We start from the raw sequence: 12500 nt of genomic DNA on the forward strand, positions 1-12500 counted from the left end.
GCTAGAGTGTTCACAGACAGGCCGAAACAGAGCCTATGTTTCGGGCGCTACACACCGGCGATTATTCCCAATATTTCACCTGATTTAAGCCGCCGACCGAAAAAAAATGCACCGGCTAACGCTTTCAATGTTCATAGCTCCCAGACAATAGGGCCAGGACCATCAAACTACTGCTAGAGTGTTCACAGACAGGGCCCGAACAAGCCATTTGGGCTACGACCCGGCCGATTTACAAGAATTTCACCGCTTTAACCGCGATCACGATATAAACAATGTCAGCCGCGTACGCTTTCAAGTCAATAGCTGCCAGCAATAGGGCTTAAGTCAAACCCACTGCAGAGTGTCACAGACACGGCCGAAAGCAAGCCAGGTTCGGGCGCTAGTTCACCCCCGCGCGATTTTACACAATATTTCCAACCCCTTTAAGCCCCCGACCGAAAAAAAATGCCGCCGGCTAACGCTTTCAATGTTCAATAGCTCCCAGACATAGGGCCTAGGACCATCAAACCTGCTAGAGTGTTCACAGACAGCGGCCCCGAAGAAAGCTTTTCGGGGCTAAGACCCCGGCGATTTTACAAATTTTACAACCTGATTTAAGCCGCCGACCGGAAAAAAATGCAGCCGGCTAACGCTTTCAATGTTCAAAGCTCCCGACAATAGGGCCTAGGACCATCAAACACTGCTAGAGTGTTCACAGACAGCGGCCCCGAGAGCAGAGCCTATGTTCGGGTCGCTACCACCCCGCCTGATTTTCACGAATACCAAACCTGAAAAATCAGCCGGCTACGCATTCAATTCATAGCTGCTACCAGACAATAGGCTAGACATAAACCCGCTAAGGGTTACGACCGCCACCGGAGCAGAGCTGTTCGGCGGCTCGCGCAGCATTTTACACGAATTCACCTCTTGGCGTAACGCCGACGCGGAAAATGACCCGGTAAATTTCAACTCAATAGCTCCAGACAATAGCTGGACAAAAACGCGCTAACGCTGTTCACAAGTAGCTGCCCCAGATAAGGCTAGGACCATCAAACATGCGGACGTTACACAGCGCGATCCCGAATATCAACCTGCTTAAGCGACCCCGCGGAATAAACGAATCATTTCCAACGCTTTAAGTCAAACCCCAGACAATAGAGGCCTAGGACCATCAACCACTCTAGAGTGCCCGACAAGGGCCCGAGACAAGCATCTCGAGGTCTACACACCGCGCGATTAACAGATATCTTCGACGTAACGACCACGCGAATTAAAACGAATATTCCAACGCTTCAAGTTAATAGCCCCGCCGGAAGCAAAGGACCCAACCGCTAGAGTGTTCAAAGCTCGAATACGCAGCAAGCTCGGGCTACAACCCTGCTAGATTTTACGCAGCGCGAATATACCACTGACTGTAAGCCGCCGACGAAAAGCAGCGTAATCAATATATCCACAAGGGCTGACCACACTAGGGTCACACCGGCCGAAGAGCAGTGGGCGAACCGGATTATTCATGACTTTAGCCGCGAAAAAATGCAGCGCTAACGCTTCAAGTTCAATGCTCCACAATGGCTAGACCTAACACCTGGAAACAGCGGCCCCGAAACAACTTCGGCTACCCCGCGTTTCCATATTCCACTGTTTAGCCCACGAAAATGCGCTACGTTCATTCAATCCAAATGGCAGGACCAACCTGGTTCAACGGCCAGCACATTGGGCGCTACACCGATTCCATATCAACGATTACGCCGAAAAATGCAGCGCACCTTTCAAGTTCATAGTCCCAGACATAGGGCCTAGACATCAAACATGTAGAGGTTCCAGACAGCGCCCGAAAGCAGAGCTATGTGGCGCTACACCGCGGATTTACACGATATTTCAACCGACTTTAAGCCGCCGACGGAAAAAATGCAGCCGGCTAACGTTCAAGTTCAATAGCCCGACAATAGGCTAGGACATCAAACCACTGCTAGAGTGTCACAGACAGCGGCCCGAAGCAGAGCATGCTCGGGCGCTACACCGCCGATTTTACACGATATTCAACCGACTTACGCCGACGAAAAAAAATGCGCGCTAACGCTTTCAAGTCAAAGCTCCAGACATAGGGCTAGGACACAAACCAGCAGAGTTTCACAGACAGGGCCCGAAAGCAGAGCATGTTGGGCGCTACACCCGGCGATTACAGAAATTCCAACCTGATTAGGCGACGAAAAAAGCACCGGCTAACGCTTTCAGTAATAGCTCCCAGACAATAGGGCTAGACCACAAACACTGCTAGAGTGTCACAGAGCGCCGAGAACAGAGCATGTTCGGCGTACACCGGCGATTACAAAATTCCACTGACTTTAAGCCGCGACGAAAAAAGCACCGGCTAACGTTTCAAAGTTCAAGCTCCCAGACAATAGGCTAGGCCATCAACACTCTAGAGTGTCACAGCAGCGGCCGAAAGCAGAGCAGTTGGCGCTACCCGGTTACACAAATTTCAACCGACTTAAGCCGCCGACGGAAAAATGCACCGGCTAACGCTTTCAAGTCATAGTCCAGAAGGGCTAGGACATCAAACCATGCAAGTGTCACAGACAGGCCGAGAAGCAGAGCCTAGTTGGCGCTACCCCGCGATTTACACATATTCAACCTGACTTTAAGCCGCGACGGAAAAATGCAGCGGCTAACGCTTCAAGTTCAATAGCTCCCAGACAATAGGGCTGGACCATCAACATGCTAGAGGTTCAGCACGGCCGAAAGCAGAGCCATGTTTGGGCGCTACACCCGCGGATTTTACACGAATATTCAACCCTGACTTTAAGCCGCCGACGGAAAAAATGCAGCGGCTAACGCTTCAGTTCAATAGTCCAGACAATGGGCCTAGGACCATCAAACCATGCTAGAGTGTCACAGACAGCGGCCCGAGAAGCGAGCAGTTCGGGCGTACACCCCGCGATTACACGATATTCCAACCCGACTTTAAGCCGACAAAAAATGCAGCGGCACGTCAGTCAATAGTCCAGAAAAGGGCTAGACATCAAACCACTGCTAGAGGTCACAGACAGCGGCCCGAAACAGCATTCGGGCGACCCGCCGATTTTACGATTACCGACTTTAACCCGACGAAAAAGCACGGCTAACGCTTTCAGTTCAATAGCCCAGACATAGGCCTGACACAAACACTGCTAGAGGTTCACAGACGGGCCGAGAAGCGAGCTGTTGGGCGTACCCGCGATTACATATCAACCTTAAGCAGAAAAAGCAGGCATTCAGTAAATCCCACAGGTAACTCAAACCACTGCTAGTTCAAGCGCGCCAGAAGATGTGGCCTCCCGGCGATTTTACACGAATATTTCAACCCTGACTTTAAGCCGCCGACCGGAAAAAAAATGCAGCCGGCTAACGCTTTCAAGTTCAATAGCTCCCAGACAATAGGGCCTAGGACCATCAAACCACTGCTAGAGTGTTCACAGACAGCGGCCCGATAAGCAGAGCCTATGTTCGGGCGCTACACCCCGGCGATTTTACACGAATATTTCCAACCTTGACTTTAAGCCGCCGACCGGAAAAAAATGCAGCCGGCTAACGCTTTCAATGTTCAATAGCTCCCAGACAATAGGGCCTAGGACCATCAAACCACTGCTAGAGTGTTCACAGACAGCGGCCCCGAGAAGCAGAGCCTATGCTTCGGGCGCTACCACCCCGCGCGATTTTACACGAATATTTCCAACCCTGACTTTAAGCCGCCGACGGAAAAAAATGCAGCCGGCTAACGCTTTCAATGTTCAATAGCTCCCAGAAAATAGGGCATAGGATCATCAAACCACTGCTAGAGTGTTCACAGTCAGCGGCCTCGATAAGCAGAGCCAATGCTTCGGGCGCTACCACCCCGCGCGATTTTACACGAATATTTCCAACCCTGACTTTAAGCCGCGACCGGAAAAAAATGCAGCCGGCTAACGCTTTCAATGTTCAATAGCTCCCAGACAATAGGGCCTAGGACCATCAAACCACTGCTAGAGTGTTCACAGACAGCGGCCCCGAGAAGCAGAGCCTATGCTTCGGGCGCTACGATCCCGTGCGATTTTACACGAATATTTCCAAACCTGACTTTAAGCCGCCGACCGGAAAAAAAGGCACCCGGCTAAGGCTTTCAAAGTTCAATAGGTCCCAGACAATAGAGCCTAGGACCATCAAACCACTGCTAGAGTGTTCACAGACAGCGGCCCCGAGAAGCAGAGCCTATGTTTCGGGCGCTACCACCCCGCGCGATTTTTCACGAATATTTCCAACCCTGACTTTAAGCCGCCGACCGGAAAAAAATGCAGCCGGCTAAGGCTTTCAAAGTTCAATAGCTCCCAGACAATAGAGCCTAGGACCATCAAACCACTGCTAGAGTGTTCACAGACAGCGGCCCCGAGAAGCAGAGCCTATCTTCGGGCGCTACCACCCCGCGCGATTTTACACGAATATTTCCAACCCTGACTTTAAGCCGCCGACCGGAAAAAAATGCAGCCGGCTAACGCTTTCAAAGTTCAATAGCTCCCAGACAATAGGGCCTAGGACCATCAAACCACTGCTAGAGTGTTCACAGACAGCGGCCCCGAGAAACAGAGCCTATGTTTCGGGCGCTACCACCCCGCGCGATTTTACACGAATATTTCCAACCCTGACTTTAAGCCGCCGACCGGAAAAAAATGCAGCCGGCTAACGCTTTCAATGTTCAATAGCTCCCAGACAATAGGGCCTAGGACCATCAAACCACTGCTAGAGTGTTCACAGACAGCGGCCCCGAGAAGCAGAGCCTATGCTTCGGGCGCTACGATCCCGTGCGATTTTACACGAATATTTCCAAACCTGACTTTAAGCCGCCGACCGGAAAAAAAGGCACCCGGCTAAGGCTTTCAAAGTTCAATAGCTCCCAGACAATAGAGCCTAGGACCATCAAACCACTGCTAGAGTGTTCACAGAGAGCGGCCCCGAGAAGCAGAGCCTATGCTTCGGGCGCTACGATCCCCTGCGATTTTACACGGATATTTCCAAACCTGACTTTAAGCCGCCAACCGGAAAAAATGCAGCCGGCTAACGCTTTCAATGTTCAATAGCTCCCAGACAATAGGGCCTAGGACCATCAAACCACTGCTAGAGTGTTCACAGACAGCGGCCCCGAGAAGCAGAGCCTATGCTTCGGGCGCTACCACCCCGCGCGATTTTACACGAATATTTCCAACCCTGACTTTAAGCCGCCGATCGGAAAAAAATGCAGCCGGCTAACGCTTTCAATGTTCAATAGCTCTCAGACAATAGGGCCTAGGACCATCAAACCACTGCTAGAGTGTTCACAGACAGCGGCCCCGAGAAGCAGAGCCTATGCTTCGGGCGCTACCACCCCGTGCGATTTTACACGAACATTTCAAACTGTGACTTTAAATTGCCATTCGGAAAAAAACGCAGCCGGCAAACTCTTTCAAAGTTAAATAGCTCCCAGACAATATGGCCTAGGACCGTCAAACCACTGTGAAAAGTGTTCACAGACAGCGGCCCCGAGACGCAGAGCCCATGCTTCGGGCGTTGCCACCTCGCCCGATTTTACACTAATATTTCCAATTGTGGTAAATGGACTGCATTTATATAGCGCTTTTACTCAAAGCGCTTTACAATTGATGCCTCTCATTCGCCAGAGCTGTTAGGGGTTAGGTGTCTTGCTCAAGGACACTTCGACATGCCCAGAGCGGGGTTTGAACCGGCAACCCTCCGACTGCCAGACAATCAGTCTTACCTCCTGAGCTATGTCGCCCCTACTGTGGCATCAATTGTAAAGCGCTTTGGATAAAAGCGCTATATAAATGCAGTCCATTTACCTGTAGCTAAATGTCCAATGGGGAGAATTACTGATTGCGAGACTACAGCATTTCTGATGACGAATTCAGAAAAAGAAGAAGGAAAATGCAAAATTACACAAAGTTTTGGGGCTTTATTGTGTGGACATGGGAAGTATCTGAATTCTGTGTGTTTACATGAGGCCATATATTTGCATCATACCTACATAATGTGCCAATAGCCTACATTATTTGTATGTTTTTGTAAGAAAAGATTTTTCCCTTTATCACGGCCTGAACATTGTTCAAGTATTCGCCGTTTTTCTACGTTGCTACTACACGTTTCCCCCAGGCCGAAATAAGTGGCCGGTCATACACAACTTGGAAAACTATAGCTAATTAATGCAGGCCATGTGGTAGCTTCATAGTAGACAGGGGAAAGATCTTACTTTAGTTATCGCCAGCTTTCATGACAATGCCACATAAGTTTGTCGTCCTCGTCGCCAGTTCATTTTGTAATCGGTGTTGCCTTTCTTTTTTATTTTCAGGTTTTCGGTGAAACAGCGTAAACAGAGACAACAAGGGTACAAAGCTAATGCGTCGTTGTCCATTTAACTGTGTGTTCAGGAAACCGCTATATGTGTCACAGCGGAAGAAGCTCACAATCCCAGAATTCAATACAGCCAGTGCAGAAACCAATATAGTACAAAATGCACAACAGCCTGGTTAAAATGTTAGGCTAATTAGAAAATGCCTACCGAAGCTGCATTTGTCTAAGGAAAGTAGTGCTAACTATCTCTGTCCGACTTCGGTGGTAACCTAAGGTAATTTATGCAAAAACGTGAACGTCAGTATGTATGATTCTCTAATGTTGAGATAGCACTGAGGAAAAGTGAGCTCACCTCCACCTGGGATAAATACCGGACAGCACCCCGCGGTGACGCCACCTTCCGCCAACCCTTGATGTTCGCTTGCTGTTGTTTAATGTTTTTACAGGTTTGGTTCGTCTGGATATTCGCTTAATTACGCGCGAAACTTCTAACTCACCCAAATGGGGAAAGATAAAGTATGTCGTTTTCATCTTCTCCGTGACGGCGTCTCTTCCATGATCGCTTTGGCTCCACCTCCTTGCCCTTAGACCAAACTGGCTCTTTCAGTGGACATCATTTCACAGTGAGTGTTTACCTGTTTCGTGGGAGGCAACCACACATGGGCTGGGACACTAAGGTGAGCCGTTTCCCACCCTAATGGGGGGGGGGGGTTGTGGTTTTTGGCGTCCGATCAATGGGCAGCCGATCGACCAGCAGAGCAATGAAATGCAGAGCCCCCAAACCAATGGAACACTCCCATTTCTTGAACTATGCAGTCAGTAGTTACATGGTGCCCTATAACAATCAGCTGCCTGCAGTTAATCAAAGTTAAATCTTGGTTAAAATATTAATATTAATAGAATACCTCTACTTTTGAGACAGCAAATCCCAGTGAAATCTAAAATGTTGTCATTGAATCATTGTACATCCAGGTGAATCCATGTTTACAAGTACAACACTGTAGTGGGCAATACATTTAAAATGTGTGATGGTCACTCAAATGCAGCTAGACTGAGTTAAAGTTGCTCAAATGCACTTCAGCTGAGATAAAGTATTATTGGACACTCACTGCAGATACGGTTGATCTGGACTGAACTTTCAGTGAAGTGAAGTTGGCTTATGAAGACAAAGAAGGCTCACTAGTGAGTTTCAGCGGGTTTAATTGTTGAAAACAGTACATTGATTTGATCAAAAAAAGACAACATCAAAGAGGGAACAAGAAACCAAAAATATTCATAATATTATTAAAGATGTTAAGGGTCTGGTAACATGGATCCAAAATAATAAGTATATATTGGGCAGTGCCCTTTGTCTCATTGGTCAGTATGACACAATATCTGCAAAATGTGTGTAATGTGTAAGAGTTCAACATGCAACCTTATACAAGCCACACTGTAAAAAAATGTTAGAAACATGTTATAAAAGCCAAAAAGAGAAATCCGATAATAGTTAAACACCTATTCTTACATGAAGCCTCCTTAATCTCACTCACAATCAGTCAGCCGCTCTCCATACTCATCGCTGAGTATATGTGACATTTTGAGTGCAGTCTGTGGTGTTATGCGTGTTTAATTTTAATCAGAACCTGATCTGTAGCACACTATGTTGCAGTTTCTCTGGGGTTATCTGGGTCAAAGGTCATGATCTCCATGTGTATAAGACCTAGTGAAAACAGCAAGACAGAGGAAGGAATATTATTGCTTTGTTCAGCTGCATTTACTGTACACACACACACACACACAAACACACACACATATCTTTAACACAGGATAATGCAATGTAGTGTACTTCAATATTCCACCATAATCAGTGCCACCCATAATGTTTGGGGAGAACACTTTTTTTTCTTGTGGAAAAGATGAAATCAAGTTTCACTTGTATCAGAGTGATGGCGAGAGCAAATGCCAATGAATGCTAAAAGGAACTGCCCAAGGTCCAAAGCATACCACCTCATCTGTAAAAATATGGTGGTGGGGGTGTTATGGTTTGGGCATCTATGGCTGCCACAGGTGCAGCTGACTTGGTAAATGGTAAATGGACTGCATTTACATAGCGCTTTTATCCAAAGCGCTTTACAATTGATGCCTCTCATTCGCCAGAGCAGCTAGGGGTTAGGTGTCTTGCTCAAGGACACTTCGACATGCCCAGGGCGGGGTTTGAACCGGCAACCCTCCGACTGCCAGACAATCGGTCTTACCTCCTGAGCTATGTCGACTTGTCTTCACTGATGATGTAACTGCTGATAGCAGCAGCAGAATACATTCTTAAGTGTACAGAAACATTTTCTCAGGTTCAAGCAAATGCCTCCAAACTCACTGGTTGGCTTTTTTTTATCCTAAAGCAAGACAATGATCCCAGACATATTGCTAAAGAAACAAAGGACGACATAAGTCTTAACTGGCCAAGTCAATCACCCGATCTAAATCCAATTGAACATATGTTTCATATGCTGAATAGAAAACTCAAGGCAACTAGGCCCCAAAACAGGTAGGAGCTGAAGATGGCTGCAGTACAGGCCTGGCAGGGCATCACCAGAGAAGATACTCAACAACTGATGATGTCTGTGGCCTACAGACTTCAAACATTCATTGTATGCAAAGGATCTGTGACAAAGTACTAAACATGACTACTTTAAGTTACATAACATTAATATGCCCCTAACATTATGCTGCCCTGAAATGGGGGACTATGTATAAAAAGTGCTCTGTTAAAACCAAAATGTATAAAAATACCCTTTAATAAAAGCTGAGAATTTGCACTTTAGCCCTGTGTGAATTGTACAGTTATAAAAAAAAAAAATGTGGAGTACAGAGCCAAACATGTGTTTGTCTCAAATATTATGGAGGGCACTGTATGTGCTGTACTTACTCTTCCACTCTCCCACTGCAAGCTCTAGGCTCTCAAAGGAATCGTCGTATGGCGGAGAGTCCGGCTCTGCCTCGGGTTCGTGGAACTCGGACAGGTAGGGGTGAGCGAGGCCTTCCTTGGCCGTCATCCTCTTCTCTGGGTCAAGAATCAGCATGCTCTCCAGTAGCTGCACCGCTGGAGTGGGGCAAGGAGGGTGGGGTTGAAAAGATGGAGCAGGAGCGAAGAGGATTAAGGAGTTGAACTGTTCCTAAAATTTAAAAAGTATTCTTTATGGTATGAGTAACAACCAGAAGAAAAGCTCACAGGAATCATATCATCCATCACGTGATTCATTTCATGTCAAGTAGCCTCGTGAATGCATGACTACAACTGACAATTAAACTCATGGGGTCAACAGCCTAATAAATAGGGTGGTTATGTGTGGACTATGCTTTGCACTGTAAACGTTGTGCTATGTCAACTCAAATATAAAATAATTTACCACTAGAGGGCAGAATGTGACCACAAGCAAACTCAAAATAAAGATGGAAACCGGTGCACACCATTTCCATCCATGGATGAGAAGACGTCTTTGAAGTTCTTCTTCCTCTGAGGTGGGAGGGACTGCACGTAAGATCGGGCCTGAGAGGAACACAAACGGTCAGTTGCAGACTTGTTAATTCGGGCACAGTTAATCAGATCTGTGACCGCAAAGGTACAAACAAAAGTTTTAGTGCATATGATATTTCGATGCGTGCGGGACTACTGTATGTCTATGGTGGTCCAAATCTGGCCGTCAGGCCACCAGCTGAATCCCTGGATCAGAGTAATGAGTTTGAAACCGTACGTCTTTGCTCTGCATTTTCTGCACAAGGGAGGAGTGAGGTGTTCCTGTCAGACTGAGGATTTTCTTCAGCTGGTCAATACCTGAGTCAAATGTTAAGGAAGTTGTGAAACAAAAGAAGCATTGTAAAGATTTTCATGGCCACTAATAGTTAACTAGAAGTCTAATATTTCCGAGCAAACTATGTGTAAAGCTTCTTGGATTGTGAATATTTTGTGCAGTCAAATCATTTTTTTGTCCTTATACATAAAGATAATTTTATTCTATTTTTCTATTGTAAATTATTTTTAATTTCCTGAAATTTCGGTTGACTCCAAGAATTCTTGGTATTGGCCCTTTGGAGACCATGCTTTTTTTGTAACTAACAGGGCATTTTACCCAGCCTGCACTGCTCCTTCATGGGCAGTCAATCAGATGTACACTAAAACTGAGTACCCGTTACAGAAGGCACACAACCTTTTAGATGTCCAGCTCTTGTGTTTATCAGTGATATAATTACATGAACAGTTAATTTTATAATCCCCATGTTCATATATTTGATTAAGTATCCACCTTTATCTTGTGGCTTAATTAACACTTTAATTGCAAAGGAAATACACATCTTTCCTTTGGAGGACGGAGTGTAGCACAGTGGGTAAGGAGCTGGGCTTGTAACCGAAAGGTTGCAGGTTCGATTCCCGGGTAAGGACACTGCCGTTGTACCCTTGAGCAAGGTACTTAACCTGCATTGCTTCAGTATATATCCAGCTGTATAAATGGATACAATGTAAAATGCTATGTAAAAAGTTGTGTAAGTCGCTCTGGATAACAGCGTCTGCTAAATGCCTGTAATGTAATCTTTAATAAAATTAATACCAAAGATTTGCGAAAATTGGTAAGTGTATATTATGTTCAATATGTTTATTGGTTCTGGAAATTTCTGTATGTATCCTGCCTCCTATTTTAATTAAAATTAAAATTTGAGAATTGAATTGGAATGCATCAGCAATTCTCAGATCAATTTAGAACCAGTTTTTCTATTAAATGACCAAATTCAATAGAATTACCAACGTTCTGTTGTGACCTCATTTGAAAATAGAAATCTAAACTGTGCAAAGTATGTGTCTAACCAGTACAGTCATTTGTGCGCATTTGTTTGATGAAGGGCAGGGACCAGCAGTACTGAAGGATACTGTCGCTGCCAGGGAAGAGGACTTGGCCTGTGATCATCTCAGCCAGAATGCAGGCAGCAGACCACACATCCACTGTACGGGGAGAGAAACACAGCAACCGCGAGGATGGAGTCAGAGCCGCCGCGCATCTAATGACAGGCCTCTCATACCCAGGAGAAAAGCCTGCATGCCAAAGGACGCCTGCCAGAGTGCCATTAAACTACATTAGGGCTGCCCCTGAGCTTTTGGGGGCTCCAGGCAAATTGTGTTACAAAAAAAGGAACAATATTGAAATGCGTAAGCATCACTGTCAGAATACAGAATACCACCAAATAACGGAATTATTTTAGGGATGCGCGATATGTAAATTCCACAGCCAATAACTGATATTTTATGGCCATAGTACAAATGCAAATTACAACAAGTTTGCATATTCATGGAAGAATCGGATGATGTAATAAATTTGTGTAAGAAAATATTTCCACTTGTTAACTTGGTCATTAAGTAGAGAGCATGAGTCTCGAGAGCTATTTTGTCTCTGGATAGCTTTGCTTGTGAGTTTTGCTGGTATAGATGATAGAACTGAACAAAATGAAACATGTCCAGGTGACTATGATTAGGCTAATTATTGTGCATGGCATTGTTACTTAATTTACAGAATTACCACACATGTATCTCCTCTCTGGCACAGGCATGTTGCATCATCATATTGCGCCATCAGATTGGCCTTAATCTTAGCATTGGGCTGATACCAGTGAGTTCTTTTTAAAATATTATTGGCCAATATCGATATGCCCCTGATATTATCATCCATTTCTAATTGATTGTATAGAATACTCTTAGAATAACATTGAAGCGTAAGTTCTACTGTTAGGAGGAGTTGAAACAGTTTTTGGTGTGAGATAAACATGGAAAACAACAACATTAAATGCTTTGAAAAAAAGTACTAACATTTTAAAGAATTATAATATTCTTCAATCCACTAAATAATAATTAAAAATGAACTATTTTTGAACTTCCTTTTTATATCATATTGATTGTATAAAAAAGAGTGTGAAGTTGGCAGGTTCTTTGCAATGGCCAAGCTTTAAAAAGAACAGCTCCAAATTCTAGCCCAGGCACCACAGTTTTCAGGCCACACCATTTCCTGTTTCTTGTATTTTCCATTCTTAGTCACAAGTTTTTTTTAAATTTAATTGAAAAATATTAAGTCTGGTTTGATTGAATTGCATATGACCTAAATTGGCGAAGTGCATTGATTTATTTGATTTATTCTGCCCAATGC

The 12500-nt window shown here is 45.3% G+C and overlaps 1 protein-coding gene and 1 long non-coding RNA gene across 3 annotated transcripts in view; both read right to left on the reverse strand.

The window, feature by feature from the left end:
* LOC135234463 (uncharacterized) overlaps positions 1–6315 on the reverse strand; it is a 71675-nt gene extending 65360 nt beyond the window's left edge. The window contains exon 1 of the long non-coding RNA XR_010324113.1: positions 6233–6315. This is a non-coding gene — a long non-coding RNA (uncharacterized LOC135234463). The remainder of the gene's footprint in view (positions 1–6232) is intronic.
* Positions 6316–7516: 1201 nt separating this feature from the next.
* zgc:171775 (STKc_p38 domain-containing protein) overlaps positions 7517–12500 on the reverse strand; it is a 10249-nt gene continuing 5265 nt past the window's right edge. For both annotated transcript variants that reach the window (XM_064299109.1, XM_064299108.1), the window contains 5 exons: positions 11237–11308; positions 10068–10147; positions 9784–9862; positions 9242–9415; positions 7517–8035 (listed from right to left, as the gene is read on the reverse strand). In XM_064299109.1, coding sequence (XP_064155179.1) covers positions 7974–8035; positions 9242–9415; positions 9784–9862; positions 10068–10147; positions 11237–11308 — 467 coding nt within the window. In that variant the 3' untranslated portion in view covers positions 7517–7973. The remainder of the gene's footprint in view (positions 8036–9241; positions 9416–9783; positions 9863–10067; positions 10148–11236; positions 11309–12500) is intronic.

This window comes from Anguilla rostrata, chromosome 11 (assembly GCF_018555375.3).
Source record: "Anguilla rostrata isolate EN2019 chromosome 11, ASM1855537v3, whole genome shotgun sequence".
Lineage (NCBI taxonomy): Eukaryota > Metazoa > Chordata > Actinopteri > Anguilliformes > Anguillidae > Anguilla > Anguilla rostrata.